General features: G+C 42.2%; 1 protein-coding gene across 4 annotated transcripts; it reads right to left on the reverse strand.

Annotated features, from left to right (window-relative positions):
• Positions 1-14: 14 nt before the first annotated feature.
• On the reverse strand, positions 15-14463 carry COG1 (component of oligomeric golgi complex 1). Of its 4 annotated transcripts, XM_044418969.1 has the most exons (15): positions 13995-14463; positions 12561-12805; positions 11242-11423; positions 10426-10596; positions 10163-10319; positions 9133-9343; positions 7680-8471; positions 7172-7318; positions 4602-4763; positions 3492-3619; positions 2456-2564; positions 1721-1830; positions 1557-1635; positions 1166-1205; positions 15-187 (listed from the first exon to the last, which is right to left on the reverse strand). In XM_044418969.1, the coding sequence occupies exons 1-14, from the start codon at positions 14433-14435 to the stop codon at positions 1188-1190; spliced, it is 2952 nt and encodes a 983-aa protein (XP_044274904.1). In that variant the 5' UTR covers positions 14436-14463; the 3' UTR covers positions 15-187; positions 1166-1187. The 4 variants fall into 4 exon arrangements, 3 of the variants coding, with proteins under 3 accessions (XP_044274904.1, XP_044274903.1, XP_044274905.1); XR_006413629.1 differs by having other exon boundaries at positions 1166-1635; XM_044418968.1 differs by lacking the exon at positions 1166-1205.
• Between the last annotated feature and the right edge of the window lie 200 nt (positions 14464-14663).

Consider the following 14663-nt stretch of genomic DNA (forward strand, 5'->3'; position numbering starts at 1 on the left):
ATTATCCAGGAGGCTTTTTGTTTACATACAGTATTCACATTTTATTGAATCATTTGGTCATGCTGGACAGCCAGCCAAGTTTAAACAAAGATGGGGCTGCTGTGTCTTCCTCTTCTGCTGCAAGCTGCCTGAAAAGGGAACCAGGGCGAAACGTCTCTTCTGTTCTCATAAGGGCAGCTGTGGGAGTCTGGTAAATTAACACACAAATTAGTAACTTCTCTGCTCTCTTTAATCTGGATCCCACTCAGTCTGATTAGCAGGCACATGAAGCCAGCCATAGCCCCCAAAATGCAATTGTCAGTTGTTACCACCTGCCCAAAGTGAGAGATGTATCTCCTTGCCTTAATTATTTACACAGCACTGATAAGAGCTGGAAAAGGTATCATTCTGTGCTGGCAGGAAAAAAAAATCACCCTTGCTGAAGTCCTTTGATGCATACAAGAGATCTGATCACCAAGTGAGCTTTCAGGGCACTTGCGTATCCAAACAACTACTTTAAGGTATCTCAAAGTCAGAACGATATATTAAATATGCGGCTCAATCTATTTGACGGCAGAGACATTCAAAAGCTTTCCTGTATTTTGAAGGGCCTACTTCTCTGTTCCTACTACTGTGAAGCAGCACTTCTTAAAAATGAGAAATGGATTCCATTTATCTAATATAGCACAATTAACTTTGACAGATACACACTAAGGAGTGCTTCTAGTCTATGCTTTTCTAACTAAAATGGAGTTACTGACAGCCAATGGAAAAGAACACTTTCTTTGTTCTACTTAAAATAAGCTACACTATAGGTGGAAAAATCTTTCTATTTTAAAGGGTCTCAAGAAGCCTTTATTAAAAACAGACAGGTTAGTAGTACTAAAAAAGGCAAACGAATTAAATTTGCATCAAACAACAGCCTTTTGGACAATCTTACCCCCTTCAGCATTTTGCAGAGAATTTAGGTTCCACAGCAACACAGAACGAAAAGTATAACCAGAGCAACTGCAGCTGCCTATATGTATGTGATTTCTCAGATCACTTGGTAGTTTGCCAAAAGCTACCAAGATCTATGAGCTATAGGCAACATTTGTATCAGAGCAAAAGCTTTCTATAAGTGCAAGCCTAAAACAGAAGCCTGTGACAGAGGGTGAAGCCACTCAATTCACACAAGCTTTAATACCCCAATAAGGCTTCTTCAGGGGTTACTGGTCAGCATCATACTAGAATGAAGGGTACAAGACAAAGTTAGACAGGCATTCTTTTAATAGTTATTCTAAGATAAACTGAGGTTAAGTGTGGAGCATTCAAGGTAAAAATCTACTGATACTCTGATGTTACTAGTAATTCTTCTAACACGCAGCTTTATAAGTCTAAAATACCTGATGAGTCCAGCTGTCACCTTGTAAAACAAGTAAATTCCAAAATGAGAAAATGTTATACTTGTAACACGTCTCATTATGAATATCTAATTTTAAACTGCTTACTAGGAGTTTAAGATCCTTTCAGTTAGTTGCTTTTGTAAAAGTGAGGCAAGCATATAGGAGAAACAGTCTAGAATAAAAGGGACCAACCTGACCATTATGTTCAGTGTTTCTCAGGGCTGATTTAGTCTTGTGAGAGCTTGACATACTGAGTGGCAATAGGCCAAACCTTGAAAGAAAGCATAGTGATAAATTCCTCCCTCAGATGATTGGCTGTAATGAACACTTTATTGCCAACAGGTTGAGTCACTTACCTGATCTGACTAGATGCTAGAGGTAGGATGTTATGCAGTTCTTGAGAAGTTAAAGCACTGCTTCGGCTGGTATACTGAGTCTCTGACCCTGTTAATAAGCCAAACAGGACCTAGAGTGCAGAAAAAAAGGGAATGGCTTTGTTTTAATGGCGGAAGGCTGAACAGCAAAGTGTTAACTACAAATTGTGTTATTAGATTAAAGGGCAGCACAGAAAAGATGCTGTATAATCTGTCTGTACTTGTTCAAACCCAGTGCTTCGCCCTTTGACTCTATGATTTCAGGTGAGCTTGTGTAGTACAACAGTTGAGGTTTCAAGTGTTCACAGAAACTTGCAAGAACAAATCCATTCATCCATTTGGCATTCTTGGTTACCAGTTATTCAGAAGAGCAAAATTAGCATAAATGTTGTAGGTAATTGAAGCACTTTGCACCATTTAATCAAAGAGTAGTCCAATATGTGAGCACACCCATAGTTATAACAGTACCTGATACCTGCTCTTCATTTTTCTCTTTATTCATTTTTATTTGCATTGGTTAATGAACTGCTTAGGTACAAGTAGCTGATATACTATGTTTGCGCAGTCACCGTTATTATGAAACATCCTATCCCACAAAACTTCTGTTACTGCTCTGTTATTGCAGCCAGTATAAATTGGTTTTGTAGATTTACAGTAGCCAAAATTACTTTGCAACCTTTATATCCTATTGCAGTGGGAAGCTGATTTTGAACTTACAGAGGTTTGTTGCACCAGGCGATTAAGGTTGCTATTTAAATGTGGAGTGAAGACATCCAAATCAAAGGGATCTATATAGCTCTCCAGAAAGTCTGTCTGTCTCTCAATCCTGAAATAAGATGGAAAAACTATCTTGTTTGCAAAGCTGAAACATAGATGCAATCTCCAGTTAATTGGGAAAATTTTCCGGCTGTCCCATAGTCAAAAGCTTACATTTCCACAGGCAGTGATGAAAAAGATTTCAAACCAACTCAAATGAAAATATAAAAAACAGAGTTTTAAACAATTTCCAACTATTGAAAGATTAACACTGAGCAAAGATAATCCGTTAATACAATGAGAAAAGAATTTAAATATTTAAAGGCACATACTATAATAAATTATACTATACTAAAATAAATAGAAGCTTCCAGTTAGTACTGAACAGATACCATGCCAGTCAAAGATTAAATTGCTTCAGATACTGAAACAAGCTAGCCCTGTTTGTGCCAAGTTGCCTTGAGGAACCTTTTCCTGTATCTTCCATGTTTCTGGGAGTACTGGTATGTCATTGACAATCGCTTGGATGTATGTGTAGACAAAGCTAATTAGCACAGTTGCTGTTTGACATTTGTGTCTGGACAAATGCAATGTCAAAACATTTCTTCTGAAGTGGCTTTATTATTAAATAGTTGTTAGCTATAGAATAATAGTTAAATTAGTTATAGTTATAACAGTTAAATAGTTGTTAGATATAGAACTTTATGTTCAAGTTACACATGTGCAGGTATCTTGTGGAAGGTAAACGTGGGAGTGAGGCTTCTTTTGGATGTAAAGCAACACTTATCCTTGAACTGCATTTCTGTGACTTTAGTCAGGGCTGACAAAGACATGTTAAATGAATAAGAACCAGATGCACACAGGGCTGAGCAACAGATGTTTAGACAACCAGATGCTTAGGATCTGTCTAGCTCTGCCTGCATCTTCATATACATATTGTATAGTACAACATTTAGAGATTTGCAAGGGTAACAAAAGAACTGTGCTTTTATTGTACCTGGAGTCTTGCTTGTTTCTGCTGCTTTTCGTATCTTCATTCTTAGTTGTCAGAACAATATTCAGATATCTAAGGTCATATAGAAGTTGCAAAGCCCTGTTCTGAGTAATTGGTAGTTTTCCTTCTTTCTGTGAAAAGGTAAAGGAAGAAAGAAGTCTAAACAGTTTGACTCATAAGAAAAGCTTCGTTTCCCAATCCTCTTTACATATTTTATTGAAGGGGAAAGTGTAGTTAAAAACTACTTTAATCATGTGGTTCAGTATTAATATTACCTTTGCATCTAAAGTGCCATGGAAATTTTATATATGTTTATATGTTTATTTGAATATGCTCTGCAGCTGGTCTCCTGCCCTGTCTCCCATGTCTCTTGTGTTATGGCCAAATGGCTTGCTCCCATCACATGCTACTTCCTCAGGCCCCAACTGAGGTTTAAGTAGATGGCATGAGTATCCTGTTGGCTTTCCCCTGCACTCCTCTGATGCTGGGGAGAGGGGGATTATTTACTATCTTTCCCCTACCCCAGCATTGGGGAGAATGTGAAGAGAAACTGATGGCAGCCATGCAAAATGTTGCTTGGACACTTTGCTGTCTGTCATTAGCTATAGCTGCTTTTTTGCTGCTTTGGCCAAGGGGCTCTCTAGCCTTTTGGTTTGATCATGGCTTAGCACATCGTCCAGGTTTGGATGACTAAGGTAAATGATGTGTCTTAAAACCACACTACAAGGTGTGACTACTTGGGGTTCTTTATAAGCCAGAAAGCGTGTGTGTGCACGGGAGGGGGGGGGGGTACAGATGACAAGCTAAGTCCCTTCCCCAATGCTTTAGTGCATCATGCAAATCCTGTCAATATATTTTTTCTGCAGCGCAATAAAATAGGCAAGTTTATAATTGCTGGGAGATGCAGATACGTGCAGCAGTGGAATCATGTAGCATGCGCTGGTCAAAGATCCAAATGTTATTTCTCATAGCCAAAACCTCACAACTCATTAGAACTTATCTGACAGGCAACAGAGTAAAGCAGGAGCCCATCAGTTTTTCTGATACATCTTTGTGCTGCAGAAATTATCTGGCACAACCATGTGCAGTATTCCATAGATGCCAACCACGTACCTTCTCCTGTTTCTCTTCTGACAATTTTTCATAGCCAGCTAGTACTTCACTCCTACAGGTCTTCAGTAGTTCTTGCAAGGTGCTTTTGGGAAGAGTATGTCCTCCAACTCGATTGACTTCTTGGCACAAGCTGAAAAGCAGGGACTGGACACACCAGGATGGCTGTGAAAAATACCATGGTGCAACAGGAAAACGTTATGGTTACTTGAAAGCATGGATATGGGTTAGACGTGTCATAAGTAGAACTGCAGTACAATGAGCAAATACACTGCCTCTTAAGTGCTTGCCTCTTCCACATTACAAAACAACCAATTCCTGGGTTATTCATTGTGAAATGGGAACCCAGAACTCTGGGTTGTTGAGGAAGACACCTCCCAGAATTTTTAAGCTAACTCTGGGTTATTCTTCAACTCAAGTGTTCCAGGTTTGCATGTCAGAACAAACAAGCAACAGTTATTCCCAGTTTGTTTATCAAAGTAGGTGCAAAGCAGAAGGGGTTAGCAAGCAAGAGGCATTAGCTCCAGAGGTGTCCCAATTTGCAATAGGTTGTTTATACTATAGTTAAGTACAAACAAGTTGTTGTCAATGCCATGCTTAAATTGTAAGAAGAGCCATTAAATCAGACCAAAGGTCTAGTTCACATTCTGTTCCCACAGTGGCTAGCTAACCAGATGCCTGGTGAAGCCCACAAGAATGACATGAATGCAGTAGCACTCTCTTGTTCATGGTCTCCAGCAATTGGTCATGAGAGGAATACTCTCTCTAATGCTGGAATGAATATATTGCTATCGATAGTCATACTCTTCATGAATGTGTCTAATCCTTTCTTTAAAAGTGAACCAAGTTGTTGTCCATTGCTACATCTTGCAAAACAATTCTGTAGCTTAACTATGCACTATGTATTGCCCTCTATCTGTCCTGAATTTCCTGCTATTTAGCTTTATTGAATGATCCCAGGTTCTAGTATTGTGCACAGTAAAAACCTCTCAATTTTCTCCACACAATGTGTAATTTCATACATCTCCATCACATCACCCTCCTCTTTTTTCTAAGCTAAAAAGCCTCAAATGCTGCACCCTCTCCTCCTAAGAGAGTTGCTCTTTTCTTCACATTTCTTTTCTTCACATTGGTTGCCCTTCTTTGTACCTTTTCCAGGTCCATGGTACCCTTATTGTGGTGCAATGATCAGAACTGTACACAGTATCCTGTGTGTGGTCATACCACAAGTTTGTCTCCGGCAGGGGTGGGTAACATATAGCCGAAAGGCTGAATGCAGCCACCCTAGCCTGGAGTGTGCCCTCTGTTGCTTCATTGGTTGCTTTGATTGTAGTAGCACCAACAAAGAAATTAGTAGTTTGCTGATAAATTTTGGCAGCCAACTGCAAATGGCCTAAAGAGGCCAAATTTAGCTTTAAAACATCTATGTAATACTAAATTTGGCTTTTATAGAATACTATCATGATTTGCTTTCAAAATTCTGCAGCAAACCACTACTTCTTTTAATGATGTTGCCAAAATATAGTGGTGTATGGTGGGGATGCAGCCCCTGGGCCTCTAATGTTTCTCACCCCAGTTTAAAGGCATGCTGATACTGGCAATTTTCTTTTCAATTCCTTTCCTAATGATCCCCAACAAAGAATGTGCCTTTTTCACAGCTGCTACATTTTGACTTGATATTTTCTTCGAGTGATCCACTGCAAGCCTAAGATTCTTTTGATAATATAACAGCCCATTAACTGCATATAGGGATGCTATAAATCATTCTCTGTGCTGAATGGTTATGCACAAACTTTTCATCTTCTCTAGTTAAAACATACACATTTGTAAATAACTTCCCACAGTATGTGTTAGCACTAACTGTGCTTTCTTAATTTGTGTAACTCTCACTTCAGAGCTTATTGTAACATGGACTAAAGGTAGGCTCTTTGAACAGGGATGAAGATAATGATTAAACACTGGGGCCTCTATGTTTCGACTCCATGACTTTAAAGGCAGGCAAAGGGCCCTAGCAATGGAGAAACCAGCCCTGAACATGCCCCACGGCTATCAGGCATGGTCAGTTTTACGGAATTCTGCATTCTGTCAAGCAAGTTTATGTTAGACCCTAACTATAATGGTCTTGTGGAGGATCCTTTAGGCAGCTATATGATGCATGCAACTGATGTTTTTCTTGGCCCCAACAACCACTGCATGCTATGCAGCTCCATTTATAGTCCCGATATGTAGCAGCAATGAACAGACAAAAGAAACATTCTGTGCACGTTCCGTTTCGAACTTAAATCACAGCACCACCATGACTACAAGAATAAAATGTAGTATGTTTCTGCTGATCTGAGGTCCTCATCACATGCTACCCCCTACCTGGCCATTTGGGAGCCCATTAGGTTTTGGTACCTTGGACTTTGGCCCAATAGTGTACAGCCTGATCCAGTTCACAACAGCAAACTTTCATTATGTTTTTATTATTGTAAACTGTCTAGAGATTTCCTATGGAAATATAGATGGTATAGAACAAAATTAAATAAATAATTGGTATGCATGTTATAGTGGTCCCCCCCCCTCCACCCCACCTGGACAGGTAGTCGTATCTTGGACTTTACGCTGCTTCCGGTCTCAGTCTCTTCTTCAATTTCAATCTCCTCCCAGTTGGTAGCTGTTGCCAGAATGGACCCAGCCTCATCCTTCAATAATGATTCTGTGAAACTCTTGACTAGGACCTAAGATTAAATAAAACAGTAGCAGGACAATGTCAAAGTCAACCCTGCTACATGCACATATAACATCAGTGCATTACAGTCATACAAGCTCTGTGCCATCTCAGAAACTGGCACGGAGAGGGGGAAAAGCAAAGTCATTATGACTTTTGCATTATACTACCATTCAATACCTTCTAAAGACAAGCATCTCCCACATGATTTGTTAGAATTTTCAAGAATATAGTAACTGAATCCCCACAAACATAAGAAACCATTGTATTTATAGTAGATGGACGCCAAGCTAGATGTGGAAAATGACCAAAGCAAAAATAGGAAAAGGGAACTCTCCCACTGCTTCATCCCCACAAAATGAGACGCTCACTTTAGCAACAGCTGTACTCCAAATCTGATAGGCAGACAGGCTATCTCGCAGCAGTTGTTCTTTTAATTCTTGCCATTTAGCCTTTATGGGGTTCACTTCTTGAGTCTTTCCTTTCCCCACCTTTTTCAAAGGCCAGGGCTCTCTTGCCACATTTTCAGGGCAACCTGATTTTCCCAGAATGCACTGCTTCAAATGTGGGCACAACTCCCCCATGGACCGGCACAGTCGTGCCATGAAGAGGACAGTGTTGATTTTGGGGTTGTGCAAAGCATTGGTACATCCTTGGAGTGTGTCTTGAGCATGATGCAACTTTTCCCTAACACAACCTAGCACATAATCCACACAACGAATGCAGTGGCTGCGCAAAAGCTCCTCTACAGTGCCTGCATCAGCAAATCTGTCAAATGCAGATCTGTTCCTGGACTGCACATGCAGAGTATTGTTAGATGAAGAAGAGTCTGAAGGCAAGTAGGAAAGAAGGTCATCCAGCTTGGCCTTTAGCTTTGAATCCAGAGCACTGCAGAAGTTCTGGACACTAGGGCTGTGAGCCTGAGCCTTCATGGACAGTCCACTCTTACTGAATTGACTGCGGCTTGCCACATTTATCCAGGCAGCATCAGGTGGTAAATCATTAGGATTCTCTGACCATAAGAAAGAGGCAATGTTATGTTCAAATAGGATTTGCTTGTTTGGGGCAGAGGTATCAAATTTAGCTTCAAGTTCCTGTACAGTCAGAAGAAGTAGTTCCCTGGAGCTGCTGGAGATGTCATCAAATCCTTCTTTTGTTAGAGTCTGGCAAAGAGAAAAAGAAATCTTGTTACACAGAAAAAAGTTTCATAACTTACTGTAGTACCAACCAGAAACATGGGCATGATTTTAAGGGGTGGAAAGAAATATATGTGTTGGTGGACCTATCTTGTTACTTTCAAGTTATGAGGAATCTCCTTAAGAGCTGCCCCATTCCTACACTCCTAAGTATTTCCAATGACTCCATTCAAAATTTAATTGAGAGGAACTGAAAAATGACTAATACAAGGTAGAAAAATGGTTAGCAAAGGATTATCTGTTGCTACCAGATTTGCAGCCAAAATAGTTCCTGTCCCTGGTACATCCAGGGGATAAGGGCATGTCTGTAGGATGCAAGACATGTGTCTAGAGTAGGTTAGGAAATTATGGGAAAACAATGGAGAAATCAACAAAACAAGCTGCTTTTGTGGATAGCCTCATTTTCTTATTAATGTCAAGAGACAGGTGAGAGTCCTCTTATAATCAAAGTTACTGTTATACAGTGATTATTGGTAAGTAGGACCTGAGAGGAAATTTCTTAATGCATTACGAACAGGTCTGACATAATTGTACTCAGTAGGTATTGTCCCACACCAGGGCATTCAATTCATTTTGGCTGAACCTATAAGCCTTTCAGTTACTTAGTTAAGCTTTGGTAGTAAGTTACCTGTAATCTATCCAAGAAGAGCTGCTGTAACAGATCTTCCCAGAAAGAGATGGGCTTGTCAAGCAGCCGATGACATACTGTCTCCCAGTTCTGACTCATGGACTCGCTGGTAAGTAGCTCCCAGACCGCATCACGAATCCCAGCCAAACCTTTAAGGCTCTTCACATATATCAGCAAGTTTGTGATCCCAGATTTCATGTCTTCACTGCACCTGAAAGAAAACTTGGGAGGTTAGTAGGTGGTTGCATGATGCCATTCGCAGTTAAAGACTGCAATAAACAATACTTAGGTGATTACATGAATTACAGCCTTTACTGTGTGGGTTACAGCAAGAAGCAGACCTACAAACCAGGAACCAGTGTCATAACAGGAAGTAAAGATAAAAGAAAGCACTCTCTGCCCAGAGCATGCTGATTCCACAGATGAGTGGGAAGCTTGTGTGCACAGGTGACCTCTTGTGAAATTCTGCAGGAGCAGTTGCAGTTGGTGGAAGGAGGCCTGAAGAATTAAAAATTGGAACTTATCATTCACCAGTGTTTTAAGCAGACGTACTGGAAAGAATGATGTTCAAATATATTGCACCCTGAGCCTCTACCTTTGCAGTGGTTGGAGCATGAGGAGAATGTGGACTTTTTACACTGATAGTTAAAAAGGAAAATCAAAACTATTTGAATGTCCATCTTGTACCCGGACAAAACCAGGTCACGTTAGAGATGCCAGCTATCTTTTATTCTGACTTACAATATATTACAACTCCAAACAAGCTGGAAATACCAATATCTATAGCATGAGCAACATAGGGCTTGCCTCCAAAGTCGTTTGGGTGTTAAAAATGTGCATGTACATTTCTGCAAGCTGCATCTGCTCCATCATTTATTCAATATGCAGAATCCAGGAGATGACTGATGTTAAACACAACCATTTTCACATAGCCAGAGTTACAGTCTACGAGAGACCATGCAATGTACTTTTGCACAAGTGAATCACAATGGCAAATCTCCCCAGTAAGCTAAGTTCCTTACAGACTCACATGGTGATCCATTTCTGAAGTGTTTCTCTGAGGTATTCCTGGCTAATGGGATGTGCCAAAGTTCTGAGTGTTGGCTGGAATTCTGTGACAGAAGGTGGCAAGTATTTGAATGAGCTGCTCAACTTGATTTCTTCCTTCAAAACTGTGAGGCCTTTACCTAAGTAAATTGTGTAGAAAAGAGGTCAGGCCACCAAGAAGTAAACTAGGTCTTGAAGAGACAGGAAACAATTGTTTGCAAAGCCAGTTCTGGCCTTATTAATCACCTGCTGGGTGCTGGTTTGTGATGGTCTCCAATGTGGAGAAGAGCAAGCCACAGGGAAGAGAAGGGTCTGGGAGTGTTCCCTCTGGTAGGGTGTAGAAGAGGGCATGAGCTTGAAACAGGGTTGTGGCTAGGAGTTCCACCAAAGAGCACACTTGCGCTTTAATGCCAGCATCTGTTTAAAAAAAGTTAATGTATAAAAGCAGCTATGCACATGTCCCTTTTAGTAAACTAAGCTGAAATAGTATATTCATGGATAGAGGAACACTTTTATCTACACAGAACCTGCTTCCTGGTTAGCCCTGCTGCAAGAGACAGAGAGAATCACCTGATATAGTTCCATAATCATAACATTCAAGTGGAGAGGAGGCTGGATTATGCTAGATGATCTAGCCCATCAGTAAAAATCTCCACTGAGAGAAGTATCATCTTTTATGATGCCCCAGTGCATATCTCAGAATAGCCCATTCAGTTAATAATTCCAGCCATAATTGGCAGCACCTTACTTTAGAACTGGGAATACATACACACTAATATGGTTGTGAAGTAGGGTCAACTTTTATAGATACTTAAATTGAGCTGCTGTGTGACTTCAAAAATAAGATGTATGTACATATGGATCTATGCATCTAGCCACTGCTGCTGTTTTAACAGGAAGTTCTGGCATAGCTGATAATATTACTTTTAATTTGTGAATACAAACAAAGAACCTGCGAAATGGGATAAAAAGAAATTAGCTTAGTTTCTGTGGCTGATGGGCCAAGCGAGGTTTTAGAACAAGAGAAAGCACGGGCAGTATTTGCATTGCACTTGTACCAACCATGATGGGGCTGGTTCAGCAGCTGTTGAATTGCAGATTTTCTGGCCAGCAGGAAATCTGCAAGAGCCTGGCGTGGAGAACTGTCTTCAAGAAGTGTGGCAGAACATAAGGCCTCTGCTACTGCTTGATCCAAAACAGTCTGGCATTTCAGAAGTGATTTGCTCTCCTGCAGGATGGTTGACCTAATTGGCAGACATATGAGGACATGTTGTCAGGAGATGCATGATATTCATCAAGGGCTTTAAAATCTAGAACAAAAGTCAGAGAGAGAAAATGGTCCATAGAAAAGGAAGTCCTAAACCTATTCAACATTTTACTTTGAAAGCAAAGGTAGCTTTATTGGCTCAAAAGAAAAATCCCAAGTTTGACAGAACAAAACCTTTAAGATGACCACTTTCAGGATGTCTTGACCTCTTTATCATGTTTGATCATAAACAAAGCAGGGTGCTGGGAGGGCAGGCAGGGGAGGCTGGCCTGGGCCTATATTGAACAGGCTATGCACATAACTTGTACATTGAATTTAGGCCGTAGTATTAAAGGCAAAAGGACTGCTCTGATCATTTTCTTAAGATGGATGTAAGCAGCAGCAAATGCAACAGAGATTATTTTTATTGCCAGCTCAAAAAGCAGTTTCAATGCTATTTGTTTAACCTCTTGAACTCTCTCTACTTCCTTGTACACAAAATAGCAAGCTTGTATTGAACCTGGTTTGAAAGCTAGTTTAGGAAGTTTAATTTATATGAGCAAACTAAGAAAATACTGAGTCTATGTAAAAGGACCAAAAACTGTGTTCTTTTAAACACACACACACACACACACACACAGAGAGAGAGAGAGAGAGAGCGCGCGCGCGCACTATAAAGATATATAGAGATCACCATTGCATTCAACATTTTTAGAGCTGCACCAATTTATTGCTTACATGCTTCACAACCATGAAGGGGAGCAACTTGAGAGCTGAGATGCTCAGCATTTTGTGGAAAATTATCAAATGACTTGTTCTGTCATCAGTGCTGTATTTACAGTCTCAACGTTTCTTTAGCTCCCTACCAGTTATTAAGAGGCATATATCTGATACCATTTTCAAATTTGCATTCTTGGAACAGGTAGGGCAATTATTAGAAATGAGAAATCCCAGCAATAAGACATTAAGGGTACAAACCTTATACAGGCAGAAAAAGGTGTCAAGATCCCCATCATCCCCCAGCCACCCATGCTGCCTGGGGCATGCTAGGAGTTTTAAGACATTTTTTTGACTAGGTTTGCATAGGATTGCATCCTAAGCAAGGCAGGAAGGGAAAAATCAGTAGGCTGCTTACCGGAAATGGCTAGCTGCTGCTACTTGTCGTGCAAGAATAGGAAAACGGGCCAAAATTGGGCTGTAGCAGGACCCAGAAGACTCTAACTGCAGGAGGCCATGGAGGTGGCAGCAAAGCAGGTACAACTGTGTGGCATATAGGTACTGAGCTGATTCCACGGCACTCCAGATTTTTTCAGGAACCTGCAGTAACAGTTGGATCTGTGCTGCCAAGCAGTAGAACTTCTCTTGTGGCTGGCCTATCGTCTAGACAGGGAGAAACAAGTGTACCCAGTAAAAGACCTGTCAGCACAAAACCCGTTAAAAGTATTCTAAAAGTATTGATACTTTTATCAATATACTTCTGCAGTTTTATCCATGACTATAATCCATAGATTATTGTAGGAAGGAAGGTCATCCAAGTCTCACCTTTTTATAAATCTAAGGCAAGAGAGAAAAATTATACAGATGCTGTATTTCACTAGGATGAAAAATAACAAATGCTAGGAAAGGCTATTAGATAGGGAAATGATACTGTGTGTGCACCGTATTCTTTCATTTAACACAATCTAGCTCTCATTCTTTATTAGTCTTCTCTTCTGCCTAGGAGGCCTCCCATCACAACACTGGCCAGGCTAACCATGTAACAGCACTGCGTGATCCAAAATCATTTGCTGATCCTTTAACATACTTCTGAAAATACATGCATTTTTCTGCATCAGTACATTCTGATGGGAACATGCTCTTTTGGATTAGCTAATCCATCAAAACAAGCCATTTATCCTGCCATCAAACTCTCTCATTTATGGAATTTTAAGAGAGAAGGGGTACCACACAATGGTGTTACCCTCCCATATTTTCCTACCACTTTTGTTCTTATTACAAAAATTATGTAGCTGCTCAAAACCTCCTACTTGGAAGTGTTAGGATCCCTAGGTACCTGGAAGACTGTGACATTTCATTTTATCTGTGAAGCTCAAGATGTTACTGGAGAAGCAAACTATGTCACTAGAGGAGGAAAAAAATATGTGTTGGCAGGACTGAGAGAAAGAGGACAGAGAGACACAGAACCGACATGAAGACCCACTGGATGTTTGATCCTCCTCCCTTGCCCCAATTTCCAAAGCAGCTCATTCAGAAGTACTCCTGAGTAAACACACCAGGGGCGCTTGCACCTCAGGAAGCCCTTCCAGTCCTGCTATCAGTTGCTGCAAAATCTAACGAACGATGTTGCCGCGCCTTAAAAGACCAACACACTCATTTCAGACTACCGCCAATTCCCAGAGACCACCGCCTGGACCCTTCTTCACCTCCCGCCCCGCTGCCACGAAACGGCGTTCCTGCAGCAAAGCAGGGGCAGGCACGGGGGCAACAGGCGAGGCGCGACGGCTGCGCGCGCGCGCACGTGCACCCCACGCGGGCAGCAGGCGCCCCCACGCCCCTCGCGAAGGCCCACCTCGCGCGTCGGCCTCCCCGGGACGCGCTGGCCGTCAGCGGCGGCGCCCCCGGCTCGCCCCCGCGCGCGGCGCTGCTGTAGCCCGCGCACGGCCTCGAGGAGCAGCTCGGCGCTGAGGCGCATCTCGGCGATGGTGTCGGCCGCCTCGATGAGGTCCCGGTAGCGCTCGCCGACCATCTGCCGCAGCTCCTCGCGCTTGCCCTCGATGCCGGCCCGCAGCTGCCGCTCCACAGCTCGCAACTCGGCCGCCGTGTGAGCCTCGAAGAGTGCCTCGGCCGCCCCCGGGCCGCCCCGCTTGAGGGCGTCCAGCGCCGCCGCCTCGACGCCCTTCGCCGCCATCGCTGCCACCTCCGCCGCCGTTAGCCCCGCCGCCGGCCCGTCAGCCGGAACCGGCCGTCTCGCCTTCGCCTCCGCCCTCCACTGACGTGTCACATTCGCCATCTTTGAGAGGGGCAGCGCATTCCTGGCCAGGGAGGGGCGTCGCGCGTCCATCTTGGTGCAGGGCAGAGAGGCTGCTTCGTCACGTCCCGGTGCGAGAAAGGACGTATTCGTATCTCAAGCTCCGATCAGTCCCTTGCATTAGAGAAAGCTAATGCCATAAACTAGTGCTAGTCCTTAAGATTCTGCAATAGACCTACACTGCCAGCACCCTGGAAATCATTACAAGTC

The sequence above is a fragment of the Varanus komodoensis genome, unplaced genomic scaffold, assembly GCF_004798865.1.
Source record: "Varanus komodoensis strain SLA01 unplaced genomic scaffold, ASM479886v1 scaffold96, whole genome shotgun sequence".
Classification (NCBI taxonomy): Eukaryota; Metazoa; Chordata; class Lepidosauria; order Squamata; family Varanidae; genus Varanus; species Varanus komodoensis.

Bases quoted from the DNA above. Each gene is read 5' to 3' on its own strand.
- COG1 (XM_044418968.1), bottom strand. From the start codon at position 14,435: ATGGCGAATGTGACACGTCAGTGGAGGGCGGAGGCGAAGGCGAGACGG. The intron at 8,472-9,132 runs GTAACTTACTAC...TCTCTTTGCCAG, and splicing joins TCTTCTTGGATAGATTACAG to ACTCTAACAAAAGAAGGATT. The intron at 7,319-7,679 runs GTGAGCGTCTCA...ATTTAATCTTAG, and splicing joins GGAGTACAGCTGTTGCTAAA to GTCCTAGTCAAGAGTTTCAC.